The 19,099-nt window shown below is 46.9% G+C and overlaps 1 protein-coding gene across 4 annotated transcripts in view; it reads left to right on the forward strand.

Moving 5' to 3' along the window:
- Positions 1-19,099, forward strand: part of TTLL7 (tubulin tyrosine ligase like 7) — a 142,428-nt gene that overhangs the window by 17,839 nt on the left and 105,490 nt on the right. For 3 of the 4 annotated variants that reach the window (XM_069981484.1, XM_069981483.1, XM_069981485.1), the window contains exons 2-5: positions 14,628-14,795; positions 14,901-15,032; positions 15,447-15,568; positions 18,412-18,479. In XM_069981484.1, coding sequence (XP_069837585.1) covers positions 14,771-14,795; positions 14,901-15,032; positions 15,447-15,568; positions 18,412-18,479 — 347 coding nt within the window. In that variant the 5' untranslated portion in view covers positions 14,628-14,770. Of the gene's footprint in view, positions 1-14,627; positions 14,796-14,900; positions 15,033-15,446; positions 15,569-17,956; positions 18,040-18,411; positions 18,480-19,099 lie in introns of those variants that run through there. The other variant, XM_069981487.1, reaches the window with a different exon arrangement.

A 19,099-nucleotide genomic window follows, 5' to 3' on the forward strand; every position in this document is an offset into this window, starting at 1 on the left:
ATAATATTCTACGGGATTAGCACGATGCCAGACTAATGGATTCTCTGACCTATTTGCGTTCTCACAAAAAAAAGATTCCTAATCCGTGGCTCCTGGCGTAGAGGGAGAAAATGAATACGCTGTGAATGTACGACTGTAAAACACTGTCACGTATCCTATGTATTCCTTTTACAGCAAAGTCCTTTAATCCGACATCCAATAATCCAGAAAACCTGATAATCAGCCATCTGTTTCCTGTACAGATCTATAATATAATATGAAATGCCTGAGAAGACCAACTAGAACATTCCTGTCATGAAGGCCCCTTCGTATGTCTGTGGCAGGAAACACTGATCAGATCAGAAAGGCTTTTAGGAGGCTTCAGGAAACCATCAATGGAGGAGTAAAAAAAAATACATACTCACCAGTCATCAGGCTCTGTGAGCACAGGAATGACGTCACTCGTGCTCTGCAGTGCTGGAGGGTGGAGGGAGAGCGGCCTCTTGTGGCCGCGAGTCATAATGCTGCCTACAGCCAGAAGAGTGATTGAAAGGTGTGTCCTGTGGTGGCGTTACAGTGTACAGGGCAGGTGTGTCTAGTGGTGGTGGTGGTGTTACAGTATACAGGGCAGGTGTGTCCAGTGGTGGTGGTGGTGTTACAGTGTACAGGGCAGGTGTGTCTAGTGGTGGTGGTGGTGTTACAGTATACAGGGCAGGTGTGTCTACTGGTGGAGTTACAGTGTACAGGGCAAGTGTGTCTAGTGGTGGTGTTACAGTGTACAGGGCAGGTGTGTCTAGTGGTGGTGTTACAGTGTGGGTAGGTGTGTCTGGTGGTGGTGTTACAGTGTACAGGGCAGGTGTGTCTAGTGGTGGTGGCGGTGTTACAGTGTACAGGGCAGGTGTATCTAGTGGTGGTGGTGGTGTTACAGTGTACAGGGCAGGTGTATCTAGTGGTGGTGGTGGTGGTGTTACAGTGTACAGGGCAGGTGTATCTAGTGGTGGTGGTGGTGGTGTTACAGTGTACAGGGCAGGTGTATCTAGTGGTGGTGGTTGTAGTGTACAGGGCAGGTGTGTCTAGTGGTGGTGGTGGTGTTACAGTGTACAGGGCAGGTGTATCTAGTGGTGGTGGTGGTGTTACAGTGTACAGGGCAGGTGTATCTAGTGGTGGTGGTGGTGTTACAGTGTACAGGGCAGGTGTATCTAGTGGTGGTGGTGGTGTTACAGTGTACAGGGCAGGTGTATCTAGTGGTGGTGGTGGTGTTACAGTGTACAGGGCAGGTGTATCTAGTGGTGGTGGTGGTGGTGTTGTTACAGTGTACAGGGCAGGTGTATCTAGTGGTGGTGGTGGTGGTGGTGTTACAGTGTACAGGGCAGGTGTATCTAGTGGTGGTGGTTGTAGTGTACAGGGCAGGTGTTTCTAGTGGTGGTGGTGGTGTTACAGTGTACAGGGCAGGTGTATCTAGTGGTGGTGTTACAGTGTACAGGGCAGGTGTATTCAGTGGTAGTGGTGTTACAGTGTACAGAGTGTACAGGGCAGGTGTATCTAGTGGTGGTGGTTGTAGTGTACAGGGCAGGTGTGTCTAGTGGTGGTGTTACAGTGTGGGCAGGTGTGTCTAGTGGTGGTGTTACAGTGTACAGGGCAGGTGTGTCTAGTGGTGGTGGTGGTGTTAAAGTGTGGACAGGTGTATCTAGTGGTGGTGTTACAGTGTACAGGGCAGGTGTGTCCACTGGCCGACTAGATGGACCAAGTGGTCTTTTTCTGCAGACAGGCTTCTATGTTTCTATGAGTAGTGTATGCATATTCCTCTGATTTTGTACATAGGCATATGAAGGCTTCTTATAGAAAAAAACATGGCAGTTTGTGTCCCTCTGATTTGCTTCTATCTGTATACAGTATATGGCTTCCCAGATAGTGCTCAGGTACATCTGTGTCCTCCACCCCTCCCTTCCCTGTACGGACATGGCTGCCAGCAATATGATATATTCAATTTCCACCTTACGGGAATTTGCAAAATGACAGCCTGCAGATGGCACCTGAGACACAGAGACACATACACAGGGTTTCACAGGAGAGGAGTGAACCTTGTGTGCCACCATGGTGACCGGATAGGGTTCTCTTACTTTATTCACTTTCATCCTCTTTGGGGCAGCCATCTTGTCTTCATATCTGTGCACTTTCTCTTATCCTCAAGAACAGGGTTTATCAGACAAAATCCCCCATATTTCAATGCCGATTCCCTCTTGGGAACCTGTTGCTGTCTGGCTGGCCTGCTTATGGTGTCTGGAGGTGATGATAAAGAGAGCAATTGTGTAACTCCCATAGAGGTTAGTATGAGTTATGTAAATAGCTTAATATCACCATGGTCCTCCGTGCTGCTTCTGCTTCTTAGGGTGTGCTATAAAGATATAGGGGAGCAGGATCTCCTCTTCTGTGTGTGCTATAGAGATATAGGGGAGCAGAATCTCCTCTTCTGTGTGTGCTATAGAGATATAGGGGAGCAGGATCCTCTCTTCTGTGTGTGCTATAGAGATATAGGGGAGCAGGATCTCCTCTCTTCTGTGTGTGCTATAGAGATATAGGGAAGCAGGATCTCCTCTCTTCTGTGTGTGCTATAGAGATATAGGGGAGCAGGATCTCCTCCTCTGAGGTGTGCTATAGAGATATAGGGGAGCAGGATCTCCTCCTCTGAGGGTGTGCTATAGAGATATAGGGGATCTCCTCCTCTGAGGGTGTGCTATAGAGATATAGGGGAGCAGGATCTCCTTCTCTGAGGGTGTGCTATAGAGATATAGGGGATCTCCTCCTCTGAGGGTGTGCTATAGAGATATAGGGGAGCAGGATCTCCTCTTCTGTGTGTGCTATAGAGATATAGGGGAGCAGGATCCTCTTTTCTGTGTGTGCTATAGAGATATAGGGGAGCAGGATCTCCTCCTCTGAGGTGTGCTATAGAGATATAGGGGATTTCCTCCTCTGAGGGTGTGCTATAGAGATATAGGGGAGCAGGATCTCCTTCTCTGAGGGTGTGCTATAGAGATATAGGGGATCTCCTCCTCTGAGGGTGTGCTATAGAGATATAGGGGAGCAGGAGCTCCTCTTCTGAGGATGTGCTTTAGAGATATAGGGGAGCAGGATCTCCTCTTCTGAGGGTGTGCTATAGTGATATAGGGGAGGAGGATTCTCTCTTTTGTGTGTAATGTATAAGACATCATAGCAGCTAGCGTTCTGCTTCTGAGAGTGCACTGTAGAGATGTAGGGGAGTACAGTATATGGAGACATTATAGCAGCTAGTCTCCTGCTTCTGAGGATGTATATAAACATATAGGGCAGCAGGATCCTCTCTTCTGAGGGTGTCTTATAGAGATATAGGCGAGCAGGATCTCCTCCTATGACGGTGTGCTATAGAGATATAGGGCAGCAGGATCCTCTTTTCTGTGTGTGCTACTGAGATAGAGCGGAGCAGGATCTCCTCTTCTGAGGGTGTGCTATAGAGATATAGGTGAGCAGGATCTCCTCTTCTGTGTGTGCTATAGAGATATAGGGGAGCAGAATCTCCTCTTCTGTGTGTGCTATAGAGATATAGGGGAGCAGGATCTCCTCCTATAAGGGTGTCTTATAGAGATACAGGGAAGCAGGATCTCCTCCTATAAGGGTGTCTTATAGAGATACAGGGAAGCAGGATCTCCTCCTATAAGGGTGTCTTATAGAGATATAGGGGAGCAGGATCCTCTCTTCTGTGTGTGCTATAGAGATATAGGGGAGCAGGATCCTCTCTTCTGTGTGTGCTATAGAGATATAGGGGAGCAGGATCTCCTCCTATAAGGGTGTGCTATAGAGATATAGGGGAGCAGGATCCTCTCTTCTGTGTGTGCTATAGAGATATAGGGGAGCAGGGTCTCCTCTTCTGTGTTCAGTGTTTGCAGACATCATAGGGACCTGTCTACAACCACTAGCTTAGAGACGACTGAAAATTAGAGATGAAGCCTGCGGTGGAGAAAACTGAAGAAATATCTCAGATATCAGTTATATAATGGCCATACATAGCCCCACTCCTCATGTACAGAAACATTACAGCTTATGCTACAAAATTACCCAAAACCACAATACTGTAATGCAGCCCTCCAGCCAAAGCCGTCCAGGCATGATGGGAGTTGTAGTTCCGCAACAGCTGGAGGGCCACGAGTTTGACACCTGTGATATAGATGATCTGATACTGATGTGGTAGTAAATCTGTGACGCCATACGCGGTGTATACATAGAACGTGTCGTGTTGTCTTTCCGGTGTGTGAAGCTGACGCTTCGGTTAGTGAAGCTCTTTGTCTTGTGATAACGTCCTCAGTGTGTGGATGAGACCAGCAAATAACAATACAAGAGACAAAGGAGCGTTCACTGCCAGGGATCATAGTAATCAGCCACGGCTTCTGGAGAGCGCCGCGGTCACATGACCTCCTCCCCGGGCTCCGGCAGCAGCTGATGTCACACCGTGTCACTTATCTGCCATAACCAGCATTGTGGCTGACAAGATGCCTGAGGAAGCCGGGAGTTTCATAGCAAGACCCGTCTGCTGCAAAGAAAGAAGCGAACGCCTGAGAATCTGAGGCAGACATAGAGGGATGGATGGTGAAGGCGCTTCCTATACAGAGCCAAGCTTTTATTCCCTTCAAGGGTTTGTATAGGATTATAAAAAAGGGCAGCATTTTTTCCTCTGTTCTGAAAACAGCGCCTCTCTTGTTCGTGGGCTGCATGTGGTATTGCAGATTAGCACCATTGACTTTACTTCTCCCAAGGAAATAGGGAACCCCCTCCCCAAAAGAAGGGGAGCTGTAGAAGTATGATATGTAGTGAGCTCCCCCTAGTGGCAGCTGCAGGCGGACAGATTTTGACCATTGAATCATAATTAAATGCGCCATTTGGTACTCCGCAGGCAGTATTGGTTATGTGAGGCGCTATAATGGCACTGATGTCTGTGAGGATCAGTCTGCAGGGGATGTTAATGTAGGGGTGCTATTCTGGCACAGTTTATAGAGGGGCTTTATTGGCAGGGTTTATAGTGCCCCTAGTAGCAGCTGCAGGAATACAGAATTTTATCATTGGATTCTATGGTTGAAGGGAACTGTGTGGCACAGTTTATGGAGGGACACTATATGGTACAGTTTATGGTGGGGCACTGTGTGACACAATTTATGGAAGGGCACTGTGTGGCACAGATTATTGAGGAGCGCTATGCTGACAGGGATGATGGAGGAGTGCTATGCTGACAGGGATGATGGAGGAGTGCTATGCTGGCAGGGATTATGGGGGAGTGCTATGCTGGCAGGGATTATGGAGGAGCGCTATGCTGACAGGGATTATGGGGGAGTGCTATGCTGGCAGGGATTATGGAGAAGCGCTATGCTGACAGGGATGATGGAGGAGTGCTATGCTGGCAGGGTTTATGGAGGAGTGCTATGCTGGCAGGGATTATGGAGGAGTGCTATGCTGGCAGGGATTATGGAGGAGTGCTATTCTGGCAGGGATTATGGAGGAGTGCTATTCTGGCAGGGATTATGGATGAGTGCTATTCTGGCAGGGATTATGGAGGAGTGCTATGCTGGCAGGGATTATGGAGGAGCACTATGCTGGCAGGGATTATGGATGAGCGCTATGCTTGCAGGGATTATGGAGGAGTGCTATGCTGGCAGGGATTATGGAGAAGTGCTATGCTGGCAGGGATTATGGAGGAGCGCTATGCTGACAGGGATTATGGAGGAGCGCTATGCGGTACAGATTATAGAGGAGCGCTATGATGGCAGGGATTATGGAGGAGTGCTATGCTGGCAGGGATTATGGAGGAGCGCTATGCTGGCAGAGATGATGGAGGAGTGCTATGCTGGCAGGGATTATGGAGGAGCGCTATGCTGGCAGGGATTATGGAGGAGTGCTATGCTGGCAGGGATTATGGAGGAGCACTATGCTGGCAGGGATTATGGAGGAGCGCTGTGCTGCCAGGGATTATGGAGGAGCACTATGCTGGCAGGGATTATGGAGGAGTGCTATGCTGGCAGAGATGATGGAGGAGTGCTATGCTGGCAGGGATTATGGAGGAGCGCTATGCTGGCAGAGATGATGGAGGAGTGCTATGCTGGCAGGGATTATGGAGGAGCGCTATGCTGGCAGAGATGATGGAGGAGTGCTATGCTGGCAGGGATTATGGAGGAGCGCTATGCTGGCAGGGATTATGGAGGAGTGCTATGCTGGCAGGGATTATGGAGGAGCACTATGCTGGCAGGGATTATGGAGGAGCGCTATGCTGCCAGGGATTATGGAGGAGCGCTATGCTGGCAGGGATTATGGAGGAGTGCTATCCTGGCAGGGATTATGGAGGAGTGCTATGCTGGCAGAGATGATGGAGGAGTGCTATGCTGGCAGGGATTATGGAGGAGCGCTATGCTGGCAGAGATGATGGAGGAGTGCTATGCTGGCAGGGATTATGGAGGAGCGCTATGATGGCAGGGATTATGGAGGAGTGCTATCCTGGCAGGGATTATGGAGGAGTGCTATGCTGGCAGGGATTATGGATGAGCGCTGTGCTGGCAGGGATTATGGAGGAGTGCTGTGCTGGCAGGGATTATGGAGGAGTTCTATGCTGGCAGGGATTATGGAGGAGCGCTATGCTGGCAGGGATTATGGAGGAGCGCTATGCTGGCAGGGATTATGGAGGAGCGCTATGCTGGCAGGGATTATGGAGGAGCGCTATGCTGGCAGGGATTATGGAGGAGTGCTATGCTGGCAGGGTTTATGGAGGAGTGCTATGCTGGCAGGGATTATGGAGGAGCTCTATGCTGGCAGGGATTATGGAGGAGCGCTATGCTGGCAGGGTTTATGGAGGAGTGCTATGCTGGCAGGGATTATGGAGGAGCTCTATGCTGGCAGGGATTATGGAGGAGCGCTATGCTGGCAGGGTTTATGGAGGAGTGCTATGCTGGCAGGGATTATGGAGAAGCTCTATGCTGGCAGGGATTATGGAGGAGTGCTATGCTGGCAGGGATTATGGAGGAGTGATATGCTGGCAGGGATTATGGAGGAGCGCTATGCTGGCAGGGATTATGAAGGAGCGCTATGGATTATGTCATTGTTTATGATGTGCATGATGACACCCCATAAACCACAACCATAATGTTATACACTGTGTTAATGGAGATTCTGCAAATCAAATTGTCCCTTACATGATGAAAGAAAAAAAATCAGTTATAATATAATAGAGTCATATAGGTGGTCCTGATGTCATGACGAGTCATTTGCGCAGTTCTTGTCTTCTGAGGAGTCATGTGGGAGGTCCTGGTCTCCTGAGGAGTCATGTGGGAGGTCCTGGTCTCCTGAGGAATTATGTGGTGGGTGGTCCTGGTCTCCTGAGGAGTTATGTGGTGGGTGGTCCTGGTCTCCTGAGGAGTTATGTGGGTGGTCCTGGTCTCCTGAGGAGTCATGTGGGCAGTCCTGGTCTCCTGAGGAGCCATGTGGGCAGTCCTGGTCTCCTGAGGAGTCATGTGGGCAGTCCCGGTCTACTGAGGAGTCATGTGGGCAGTCCTGGTCTCCTGAGGAGTCGTGTGGGCAGTCCTGGTCTCCTGTGGAGTCATGTGGGTGGTCCTGGTCTCCTGAGGAGTCATGTGGGTGGTCCTGGTCTCCTGAGGAGTCATGTGGGCAGTCCTGGTCTCCTGAGGAGTCATGTGGGCAGTCCTGGTCTCCTGAGGAGTCATGTGGGCAGTCCCGGTCTCCTGAGGAGTCATGTGGGCAGTTCTGGTCTCCTGAGGAGTCATGTGGGCAGTTCTGGTCTCCTGAGGAGTCATGTGGGCAGTTCTGGTGGCGGCTGCGGACGGCGCGGTGATCAGGCGTGGGGGGGGGGGGGGTCATGTCGGACAGTGCAGGGTGATGATCGGGCGGCGGCGGAATCTCAGACAGTGCGGGGTGATGACCGGGCGCAGGTGGGATGTCGGACGGCGCGGCGGGGTGATCGGGCGGGGGCTGGGGTGCATGTCGGACAGTGCGGGGTGATGATCGGGCGGCGGCAGGGTGACAGTGGTTGCGGGGGTACCGGCGGCCTCTCTATCGATCCGGAATCCCGGGCACTTTCATGATGTACATCAGGAAAGTGCCCGTGATTCCGGCGCTCCCATAGACTTCTATGGGGGCGTCCGAGCCAGAATTCCGGACAAAAATAGGACATGTCCTATTTTTTCCGGATCATTTTTCCGGAACGGACACCCTTCCGGAAAAATCCGGAAGGGTGTCCGTGCCTAATTAAAGTAAATGGGTCCGGAAATCCATCCGGATTTCCTGATAGGAAATCCGGGTGGTTTTTCCGGACGTGTGAAGGGGGCCTTACAAGGGACATTTCAGTCTGTGATCTTTGTAAAACCCTGTTACCATCGTATATGAGTCTATGGTGGTGGTCTTGGTGGTGAAAGTGAGGAATGAAGGTGTAAGGGTACGTTCACACTTACCGGATCCGCAGCTGTTTTTCTGCTGCGGATCCGCAAGGTGTGAACGCACCCTAAAAGGCTTATTTCCATCTTGAAATCTATGGTGTATGTAACTGATGTGCCTTAAAGGGGAACTGTCAGCAGGTTAGATCAATCTTACCTGCTGATAGACCCCTATAGCGCCTGGGTGCTGAGGAGTAAGGTGTGTGTCAGTTGATTGTTCCTGTCATGGACAGAGGTGGCAGCAGAGAGCACTGTCAGACTGGAAAGAATACACCACTTCCTGCAGGACATACACCAGCTGATAAGTACTGGAAGACTTGAGATTTATAAACAGAAGTAAATCACAAATCTATATAACTTTCTGAAACCAGTTGATTTGAAAGAAAAATATTTTCACTGGAGTATCCCTTTAAGAATCAAAATCAATAAATCAAATCAATATATGTGAGAATGAAAGGGATATGACTGCTCGCTCAGGTGATTAGAGGGGTGCCTTGTATTCTACCCATTGTATCTCCCCGATGTACGTTTGTTTACCTGGCAGCGGCGGATGCAGGATTTATGCTGATTTATTCCGAGCAGCGATGGCTGACCGCTCTGCCCTACATAAGCCGGCCGCAAGGGCATTTTCATAAATACACGACCTTGTATACATTACAGGAGAAGAACCCTCAGAATCCCAGCCCTTAGAGGGATACTCTGTGTATACCATTCACCTTTATCCCCCCCCCCCCATTGCATATATGGCGCCTTCATATTCTGCTGCGTTGTACATAGACTGTAATGGCTTCAGTCACTGTCCCCATTGGGACTCCCCATATAATATCAGACTCTAATATCAGCACGAGAGGGTGGTGGTGTATACATTGTATGCATAGCCTGTATAGTGCACAGTAGCGAGCAGCAGTATATACAGTGTATGCATTGCCTCTAAAGTGCACAGTATTGAGCGGCAGTGTATACATTGTATACATAACCTGTATAGTGCACAATAGTGAGCAGTAGTGTATACATTGTATGCATAGCCTGTATAGTGCACAATAGTGAGCAGTAGTGTATACATTGTATGCATAGCCTGTATAGTGCACAATAGTGAGTGGCAGTGTATACATTCTATGCATTGCCTGTATAGTGTACAGTAGTAAGTGGCAGTGTATACATTGTATATATAGCCTGTAAAGTGCACAGTAGTGAGCGGCAGTGTATACATTGTATGTATAGCCTGTATGGTGCACAGTAGTGAGCGGCAGTGTATACATTGTATGCATAGCCTGTATAGTGCACAATAGTGAGCAGTAGTGTATACATTGTATGCATAGCCTGTATAGTGCACAGTAGTGAGCGGCAGTGTATACATTGTATGTATAGCCTGTATGGTGCACAGTAGTGAGCGGCAGTGTATACATTGTATGTATAGCCTGTATGGTGCACAGTAGTGAGTGACATTGTATATATTGTATGTATAGCCTGTATGGTGCACAGTAGTGAGCGGCAGTGTATACATTGTATATATAGCCTGTATGGTGCACAGTAGTGAGCGGCAGTGTATACATTGTATGTATAGCCTGTATGGTGCACAGTAGTGAGCGGCAGTGTATTACATTGTATGCATAGCCTGTATAGTGCACAATAGTGAGCAGTAGTGTATACATTGTATGCATAGCCTGTATAGTGCACAGTAGTGAGCGGCAGTGTATACATTGTATGTATAGCCTGTATGGTGCACAGTAGTGAGCGGCAGTGTATACATTGTATGTATAGCCTGTATGGTGCACAGTAGTGAGCGGCAGTGTATATATTGTATGTATAGCCTGTATGGTGCACAGTAGTGAGCGGCAGTGTATACATTGTATATATAGCCTGTATGGTGCACAGTAGTGTGCGGCAGTGTATACATTGTATATATAGCCTGTATGGTGCACAGTAGTGTGCGGCAGTGTATACATTGTATATATAGCCTGTATGGTGCACAGTAGTGAGCGACAGTGTATACATTGTATATATAGCCTGTATGGTGCACAGTAGTGAGTGACATTGTATACATTGTATATATAGCCTGTATGGTGCACAGTAATGAGCGGCAGTGTATACATTGTATGCATAGCCTGTATTGTGCACAGTAGTGAGTGACATTGTATATATTGTATGTATAGCCTGTATGGTGCACAGTAGTGATCAGCAGCAGCTTTCTGATAGCCTTTGTAGTGGACAGCAGTGAGCGGCATTGTATACATGGCATGAATACCCGGTATAGTGTACAGTAGTAAGTGGCAGTGTATACATTGTATGCATAGCTTGTATAGTGCACAGTAGTGAGCGGCATTGTATATATTGTATGCATTGCCTGTATAGTGCACAGTAGTGAGCAGCAGCTATATGATAACCTTTGTAGTGGACAGTAGTGAGTGGCAGTGTATACACTGTATGCATAGCTTGTATAGTGGACAGTAGTGAGTGGCAGTGTATACACTGTATGCATAGCTTGTATAGTGCACAGTAGTGAGTGGCAGTGTGTATACTTTATGAATACCCTGTATAGTGCACAGTGGTGAGCAGGAGTATATACACTATATGCATAGCCACTCAATTTGCATTCATCAGACCAGGTTGGGGACACTACACAGAGGCAACATAGATAACATACAGTATAATATCACCGCCATGCAGAGGGTACCTGGTCAGGACTACACGCATGGCTGCAGGTCAGTATTACCGGGTATCCTGCCATTACTGGTAGCCTCCATTCCTCTTACTATAACCCTATAACCTGCTGGTGCATTGATGCCTGTGCTGCACTGCAGTCCCGTCACATCCAATGGGATAAAGGGCAGTGAACTAGTGACTAGCCGGGATTTATAGCCCAGACCGGTCAATTAAGGAGGAAGTTTTATGGTCGCTGAGAAGTATCGGCTTCTACCACAGAAGCATCTGTGTCCCTTTAAGAGATCATTGATTTATTCGATGGGAAGGGAAGAGGAAGTGTAATTTTTCCGGAAGGCGTTTCAGCCGATACAAAGAGCGAATCAATGATGTTTTCTCCAGTTCATTACTGTTCATTGTGTCTATACATGATGTCCTGTCTGCGTGGAGCATCTCTGGGAGGAATGGAAGGATGTACGCAGGGTTGTGGCATGTAGTAGGTATGTGATGGTCTTAGGGAGGTATGGGGTGCAGAGAGGGATTACGGTATGTGTCCCTGATAGATAACTTTTTTGGCTCTAGAAATTGAATAATTGAGGTGAACTTAAAGGGCAACTCCGGCAAAAATGTTTCTCTTTCAAATCAACTGGTTTCAAAAAGTTATATAGAGTTGTAATTTACCTCTATTTAAAAATCCCAAGTCTTAAAGTACTTATCAGCTGCTGTATGTGCTACAGGAAGTGGTGTATTCTCTCCAGTCTGACACAGTGCTCTCTGCTGCCACCTCTGTCCATGTCAGGAACTGTTCAGAGCAGCAGCAAATCCCTATACAAAACCTCTCCTGCTCTGGGCAGTTCCTGACATGGACAGAGGTGGCAGCAGAGAGCACTGTGTCAGACTGGAACGAAAACACCATTTCCTGCAGGACATACAGCAACTTATAAGTACTGGAAGACTGGAGAGTTTTAAAAAGAAGTAAATAATAAATCTATATAACTATTTGAAACCAGTTGATTTGAAAGAAATTTGAAAGAGTACCCCTTTAACCTGACATTGTTTGTAGTCCAAAGAAAGCACTTACCCTGGATTTTAAGAAACCGGTCAGCTATAAAGGGTGCGTGCACACTACGGAAATCCCGCGTATGACCCGTTGCGTATTCCGTTGCTCGTACCCGCACACTGCGGCGCGCATCTCCGCTCGTGCCATAGACACTATTATCTGCACAGGCAGATTTCGTCACTTCTTTCAGCGGAACGCGGAATCCGCCCGTGCAGAGAATAGTGTCTATGGCACGGGCGGAGATGCGCGCCGCGGCGTGTGGGTACAAGCGACGGAATATGCCGTGGGTCATACGTGGGAATTCTGTAGTGTGCACGCACCCTAAGGGCCAGTTCACACTGAGCAAGATCGTCAGAATTCCCGCCGTGCTCAGTGTGCTGCTGTAAGTAAATGAGGAGGGTACGCTCGTCCGCTCCCTCTCCTCTCCGCTCAAAGAACTAACATGTTACTTTCTCGAGCGAAGAGCGGCGGCAGCGGACGAGCACGCGCCCACTCATTCACTTACAGCAGCACACTGAGTACGGCGGAATTCCGACGATCTTGCTCAGTGTGAACTGGCCCTAAGAATGAAAGTACCTGCTTAGTATTGTGAAGGTCCCTCTTAGGCTCTGACACATAGAGGCCCAGACTCCGTAGACCGTTTGGCCCAGGGACATTATCCGCTGCCATGACGGGGGACTTGGTGTGTATTATCGTTAGGTAGGTGGTCGGTGTCACAGTAAAATCCACATGATGCCACAACACAAGGTCCCTAGCAGAACATTGCCCATCACACTGCCCCCGCCATCTTGTCTTCTCATAGTGCATCCTGGTGCCATCTTATCCTCAGGTAAGTGACGCACACACCCGGACGCGCCCACGATGGATAATATGACCCGTCAGACCAGGTGTCTTCTTCCATTGCTCCAGTTCTCATAATCTCATGTCTATTGCAGACACTTTCGGCAGTGGACATGGCATGTTGGTTTGCATGAGCCCCCTGTGTCTACACCACCCAAACAACTAGCTGCGATGGCCTTTGTGATCTAACACCTTTCCATCCTAGCCATCAGGAAGCGTTTCAGCAAGGCATAGGAATGGCCATGGTTGGGCCTTGCTGCCCTGGTGGGGGAGTGTATTGATCTTGTCTTCTTTATGGGACCTTTGTTCTTCTAGGACTGGTTCATGTGATCACCATTGGGATGCATTGGGTCGGATGCATTGAGTCGATATTCTTTTCCATTTTTATTCTCTCATTTCTAGTATAGTAAGACAGGGGATGAATTATTCCCAGGAGGTTAGCAGTAAAAATGTGCCCAAAAATACTGCTGGCACCTAACACGTTCCAGCCTCCTTAATACGTCCTGCCGGCTCGGAGATTAGACAGGCTGGCTCCTGTCTTCTCTATAATTTAGTCTTCCCAGTTATAGTAGAATTCTTCCTCGCTTCCAGCACTGGCCTAAATATTTTACTATATATTTCACGTCCGGCATCTGTATCATATGACGTCTTTATTCTACATTGTAGATATGATAGAAAGAATAAAATTACTCCCGCTACTTAGTCCTCACATTGCGAACCACAGGACTAAGAAGTTGGTCCAATGGCCAGTGACCAATGGCTGTGTTGCCTACTCCCTTGGTCTAATGGGGGATCGAGGGAGTCCCATATAGAGTACTCCATCTATATAGATGAAGAATGTGTCCATGGTCATCTGCTCTGGCCTCCTAAGAGTCCTGTCCAGTCAGGGTTTAGCCCCTGGGAGTAGTTAGTCCAGTTTTATCCAAGTGTTGTTGCTTTACTGCTGGCGCCATCAATATGGTTGATAAAGGGATTAACTTCTTACCAACATGACAATGACTTACCCAGCTGTCTATGCTTGTTCTTAAAGGGCATGTATCGCCTAAATTTTCTTAATTTTTTTTACTGAGTAGAGTCAGATACTAAAGTATCTTAAGTAAGTTGTTCTTTTACTCTAATCTGTTTCTATTTTCTGACTGTACTATTTTTTATTTATCCTTTTTTACATTATTATGGGGGCGGCCATCTTGTTTGAGCTGGTTTTAACAGCATTTAGTGACATGCTTTACAGCAAGACTCATGGACATTGATGGCAATAGACAGTCTGTCCCCTTAAGATAAATGTAAAGCATTACTGAGCGCGCTCTATGACCTTTGTAGCGGTCATTCCACAGGAAGCTTCTATTGTCTCCTCTATCTACTGGTGTCACATGATGCTGCAATGCTGTACAGATCACTTTACAGCAGCCTCAGACACAACAGAAAGTGTCAGCTTAGCTTTAACCCCAGTGGTGAGAATGACAACTGCAAGATCTGAGGATTATTTTATAATATAGATAGAAAAATAGAAAATTTGAAAAAAAGTCACCAAAAATTCTTAAAAAATATGTTTATTATAAAAAAAATAAAAATAAACTAGAAGTATTTTTACTTACACTACACTTACATTAAATACACTTTCCCTTTAATGATAATTTTTCTCTTTCTTTAAGGTTTTGCCAACTTCTGCCATTCGTGTGATGTCATAGCAGCGATTGTAACCTTTCCGGAAATGATATGACGACAGGTTCTTGTGAGCTGGGTACGGATGTCCAGTGTGTTCTCCTGACCCAACATTGCGGTATCACCGGCCATCATGCCATCCTTCCCTAATGAGTCTGGTATGACATTTGTGTTTTCACGTTCATTCCATTGCCATACTATATGTAAACGGTGAAAACCTTGTGATAAATTCTTCTTACGTGTGATCTTATTTTGTTCGGAAGATGCGTCGTCCAGCTTGTCCCTAGGTACAGCTTTACCCTATCAGTCTAATGGCTCCAATAGGAGAAAGATCCGAAAAAAGAGGAAAAGTGGCATCATCACCGCCAACGTGGCTGGAACCAAGTATGAGATTGGTAGGTGCTGATACCACGATTTATGTGATGTCACAAATGGTCGTTGTCGTTTTCAACAACTTTCTTCCATTCAATAACTGTGTGATTTTGAGCATGTATGTATATTACTTTAATTATCAAAAATGACTCCTTACGCCCCAAAAAGTCTTGGCCACTAGGTGTCTCCCTTCCCTGCAATCTGCTATCCACTGCCTATCGTTAGTTGAAATCTGTCTCTAGTAACAGAGACAGCAAGACAGAACACAGGAAATGGGGCATGTGCTATGGGCAGAGCAGGAGAAAGAGCGGCAGAAAGCCTATTCTGATCTGCTGCTACTTCTGTTATATACAATGCTGAATAAATATAGTAAACTGTTATTCAGTGTAATTTGCTCCACCCTGCAGTATTAACATTATATGTATTGTGTAATCCAGTCCGCACAGTCATTGAAGAGCTGCAGTTTATTAAGAGCCGAGATGACGACGAGACTTCGAACCTTATCTGGAGTGATTGTGCCGTACAACACGAGAAAATCGCTGAGCTCAGGAACTATCAGGCAAGCAATGGCTGATTATATTTATATATATATATATATATATATATATATATATATATATATACACACAGTGGTACTTCGGTTTAAGAGTAACTTGGATTGAGAGCGTTTTGCAAGAAGAGCTTACTAATCTGCCTGAACTCACACTCAGCTATACACACTGCTGCTATAATGTGCCTGCACTTACACTCAGCTATACACGCTGCTGCTATAATGTGCCTGCACTTACACTCAGCTATACACACTGCTGCTTTAATGTGTCTGCACTCATACTCAGCCATTCACACTGCTGTATAGGAAAGTCTCTGTCACTGTCCTTCTGTACAGCTCTGTGATTCTCACTTCCTGATTGGTCCAGGCTGAACACACCCCTTCCCCTATGCAGTCATGTGACCACACAGATCTCTGACAGCAGCCCTGCTCCTCTATTCTAGCCTGTTGTACTACGCTCCTGCATTATGGGGATCTGCATCTCCACTTGGTATATACAAACTGCTGTGTTATCAGGGTTATGCAGTTACTATACATTATACTCCACATGCTGATTGCTATACTGTACAGTAACTTATAATATCACAGATTCAGCTGTTTCTAAATGTTTGTTTTATCTGTTCTACATGTTATTCAGAATTTAAAATAAAATCATTATTTTTGGGGTGTGGAACCAATTGACTGTATATCAGTGATTTCTTATGGGAAAATTTGCTTTGGTTTAAGAGTGATTTGGATTACAAGCACAGTCATCACTGTATATGTTAGTGTTATGTATATATGTGTGGTAATTTATTAAGGACAAGTATTTTATATTCCAGCCATAATGAACAATTATTATTTATTTTACTTAAAGGTTCAGACCTCTTAGTAAATTTGGTGCTTCTAAGGGCCCTATTCCACGGGCCGATCAATAATGTAAACGAGCGCCGATTATGCCTCCGTGGAATAGGCCCCTTAGACTGTCCGTGCACCACATTCTATTCCAGCTGACACGTCAGTTTTCCGGCATGCATTATAGTACATGTGTCGGGTGCAGCTACTGCCTTTGAGCCCCACCTACTTTCTCTAATATGCGCGAGTGATGCAGAACTGGGAAAAATTTACTCATTCTAGGTTCAATAAGGCTTGTGCATGGTTTAATGTGGATATCCGGGGAGCAGAAAAGTTCCATGCACACATCCGTGGCCTCCGACCACAAGAGTGATTGACAGGACAGGGAGCCAATGGCTCCTTGCCCTTTCAAACACTGTATGTATGGAATTCCGGCCAAATATAAGACCTATTTTCCAGCACGAACACCCTTCAGGAAAGATGGTGCCTTAGCACCCTTCCTGGCTTCTCAGCACCCCGCTTCTGTCTCGGTCTCGTCCCAAGAGTGTAACACTATTGTGGTCATGGCCTACAGGTAAAATCACGCATTGGGCAAAGGTTGCAGGATGTGACCATGCAGATATCCCCTGCATGTGATGATTGCAATACAGAACCTGCCCCGATCCTGAAAGTTACCGAAACAGATGTGTAGTGTCAGGGAGCTAGGTCAGCTAATAGCTTCTGTAATAAATCCCCCTTTTTAAAGAGGAACTCTAGCAATAATCTTTTTCTTTCAAATCAGCTGGTTTCAGAAAGTTATATAGATTTGTATACATTAGATTTTACTTCTATTTAAAAATCTCCAGTCTTCTAGTACTTATCAGCTGCTGTATGTCCTGCAGGAAGTGGTGTATTCTTTCCAGTCTGACACAGTGCTCTCTGCTGCCCCCTCTGTCCATGTCAGGAACTGTCCAGAGCAGTAGAGGTTTGCTATGCGGATTTGGTGCTGCCCTAGACAGTTCCTGACATGGACAGAGGGGGCAGCAGAGAGCACTGTGTCAGACTGGAAAGAATACACCACTTCCTGCAGGACATACAGCAACTGATAAGTACTGGAACACTGGAGATTTTTAAATAGAAGTAAATTGCAAATTTAGGTAACTTTCTGGCACCAGTTGATTTGAAAGAAAAATATTTTCGCGGAGTTCCCCTTAAATGTCAATATTACAGGTAATGGGTAGGAATTAATACTCTTAGTGGAGAATACGGCACTTGGCAGAACCTGAGGATTGGCACCAGTGGATGGCAGCTGGGCTAATCCTTATGCAGATTTGCTGCACACCCTCAGCACAGATTTCTAGTATACCTAAGCATTAAAGGAGATGTCCTGTGAAATTTAAAACAAATATTAAAATATTATAAAAAAGTATTTAATGCTGTGGCCCTTAACGCTGCTTCTGGGTCCTGTTGTCAGCCGCCGGCCACCTGCAACTCTTCCGGCTGCAGCGTCATGTACCCGGGTGATGGATTACCTGCTCAGCCAATCAGTGACTGGGGCGGGACAATCACTCCGGGCAATGACAATGCAGCCGGAAGAGCCAGGTATGTGACATACCCTGATTACTGCTGAAAATTACATCCGGTAGCTGGCAGCAAGACCCGAACAGGTGAGTTTACTTTGTTTATTATTTTCCCGTCCCCCTCCCCCCCTTAAATTTCACTGGACGTGATCTGTTTGTACTAAAAGCTTCTTTTTTAGTGTCTCGGCCGCCGGTGTAACGCTGATCCTGTGTTGGTTTGCACCCGGTGTCTGACACATAGGGGGAGATTTATCAAACATGGTGTAAAGTGAAACTGGCTCAGTCGCCCCTAGCAACCAATCAGATTCCACTTTTCATTCCTCACACTCTTTGGAAAATGAAAGATGGAATCTGATTGGTTGCTAGGGGCAACTGAGCCAGTTTCACTTTACACCATGTTTGATAAATCCCCCACACAGCCCACAATTTTCTGCTTATGCTTTTTTCTTTTTCCTCCAGAGAATCAACCATTTTCCCGGTATGGGGGAGATCTGCCGGAAGGATTGCCTTTCAAGGAACATGACCAAGTAAGTGGTAGGGGGAGAGTTATCAATGTTGCGCCCTTGGCGTACCCTAGAGAGAGGGCAAAGATGCTTGCCTTCTCCCTGGTGTACGCCAGCCGGAACCCCCCCCCTCATATAAAGGGGGGGGGGGGGTCGGTGGAGGAGTAGTGGTGTGGCCAGGCACAGGGCCGGCCATCTTTAATAAGAGGCGTATGCCTCTTAGTAAATCTGGCCGGGGAAAAGAGGACGGGGCTTTATTTAAGACTGACGTATGAGTATGCCCGTCTTAAAAAATGTCCCCCGTAGTGTTTGATCTTACAGACATCACATGTGTTTTGAGACTCTTTAATGAGGCTCTTCTTTTGCATATTCATGTTTCCCAGGGGGCAATGCACCTAGGACTTCACTGCATTGAGCGCTTTCACTAGCAGCCAGCAGTGTTGTCGTTTGGCTGGTCTCCCTGAGTTCAGCCATCTGTTTCTCTTAAGACATCACATAATGAAACATGTAATACAAGTGCTTCCAGACTTTCTTTCCTTCTCTAGACCAGTAGGGGTCACAGCAGCCCCCCATTAATTTGACACTTACGTTACCAAGAATTGTTTTTCTTTCAAATCAACTGGTGCCAGAAAGTGCCAAGATTT

The sequence above is a fragment of the Dendropsophus ebraccatus genome, chromosome 8, assembly GCF_027789765.1.
Source record: "Dendropsophus ebraccatus isolate aDenEbr1 chromosome 8, aDenEbr1.pat, whole genome shotgun sequence".
NCBI lineage: Eukaryota > Metazoa > Chordata > Amphibia > Anura > Hylidae > Dendropsophus > Dendropsophus ebraccatus.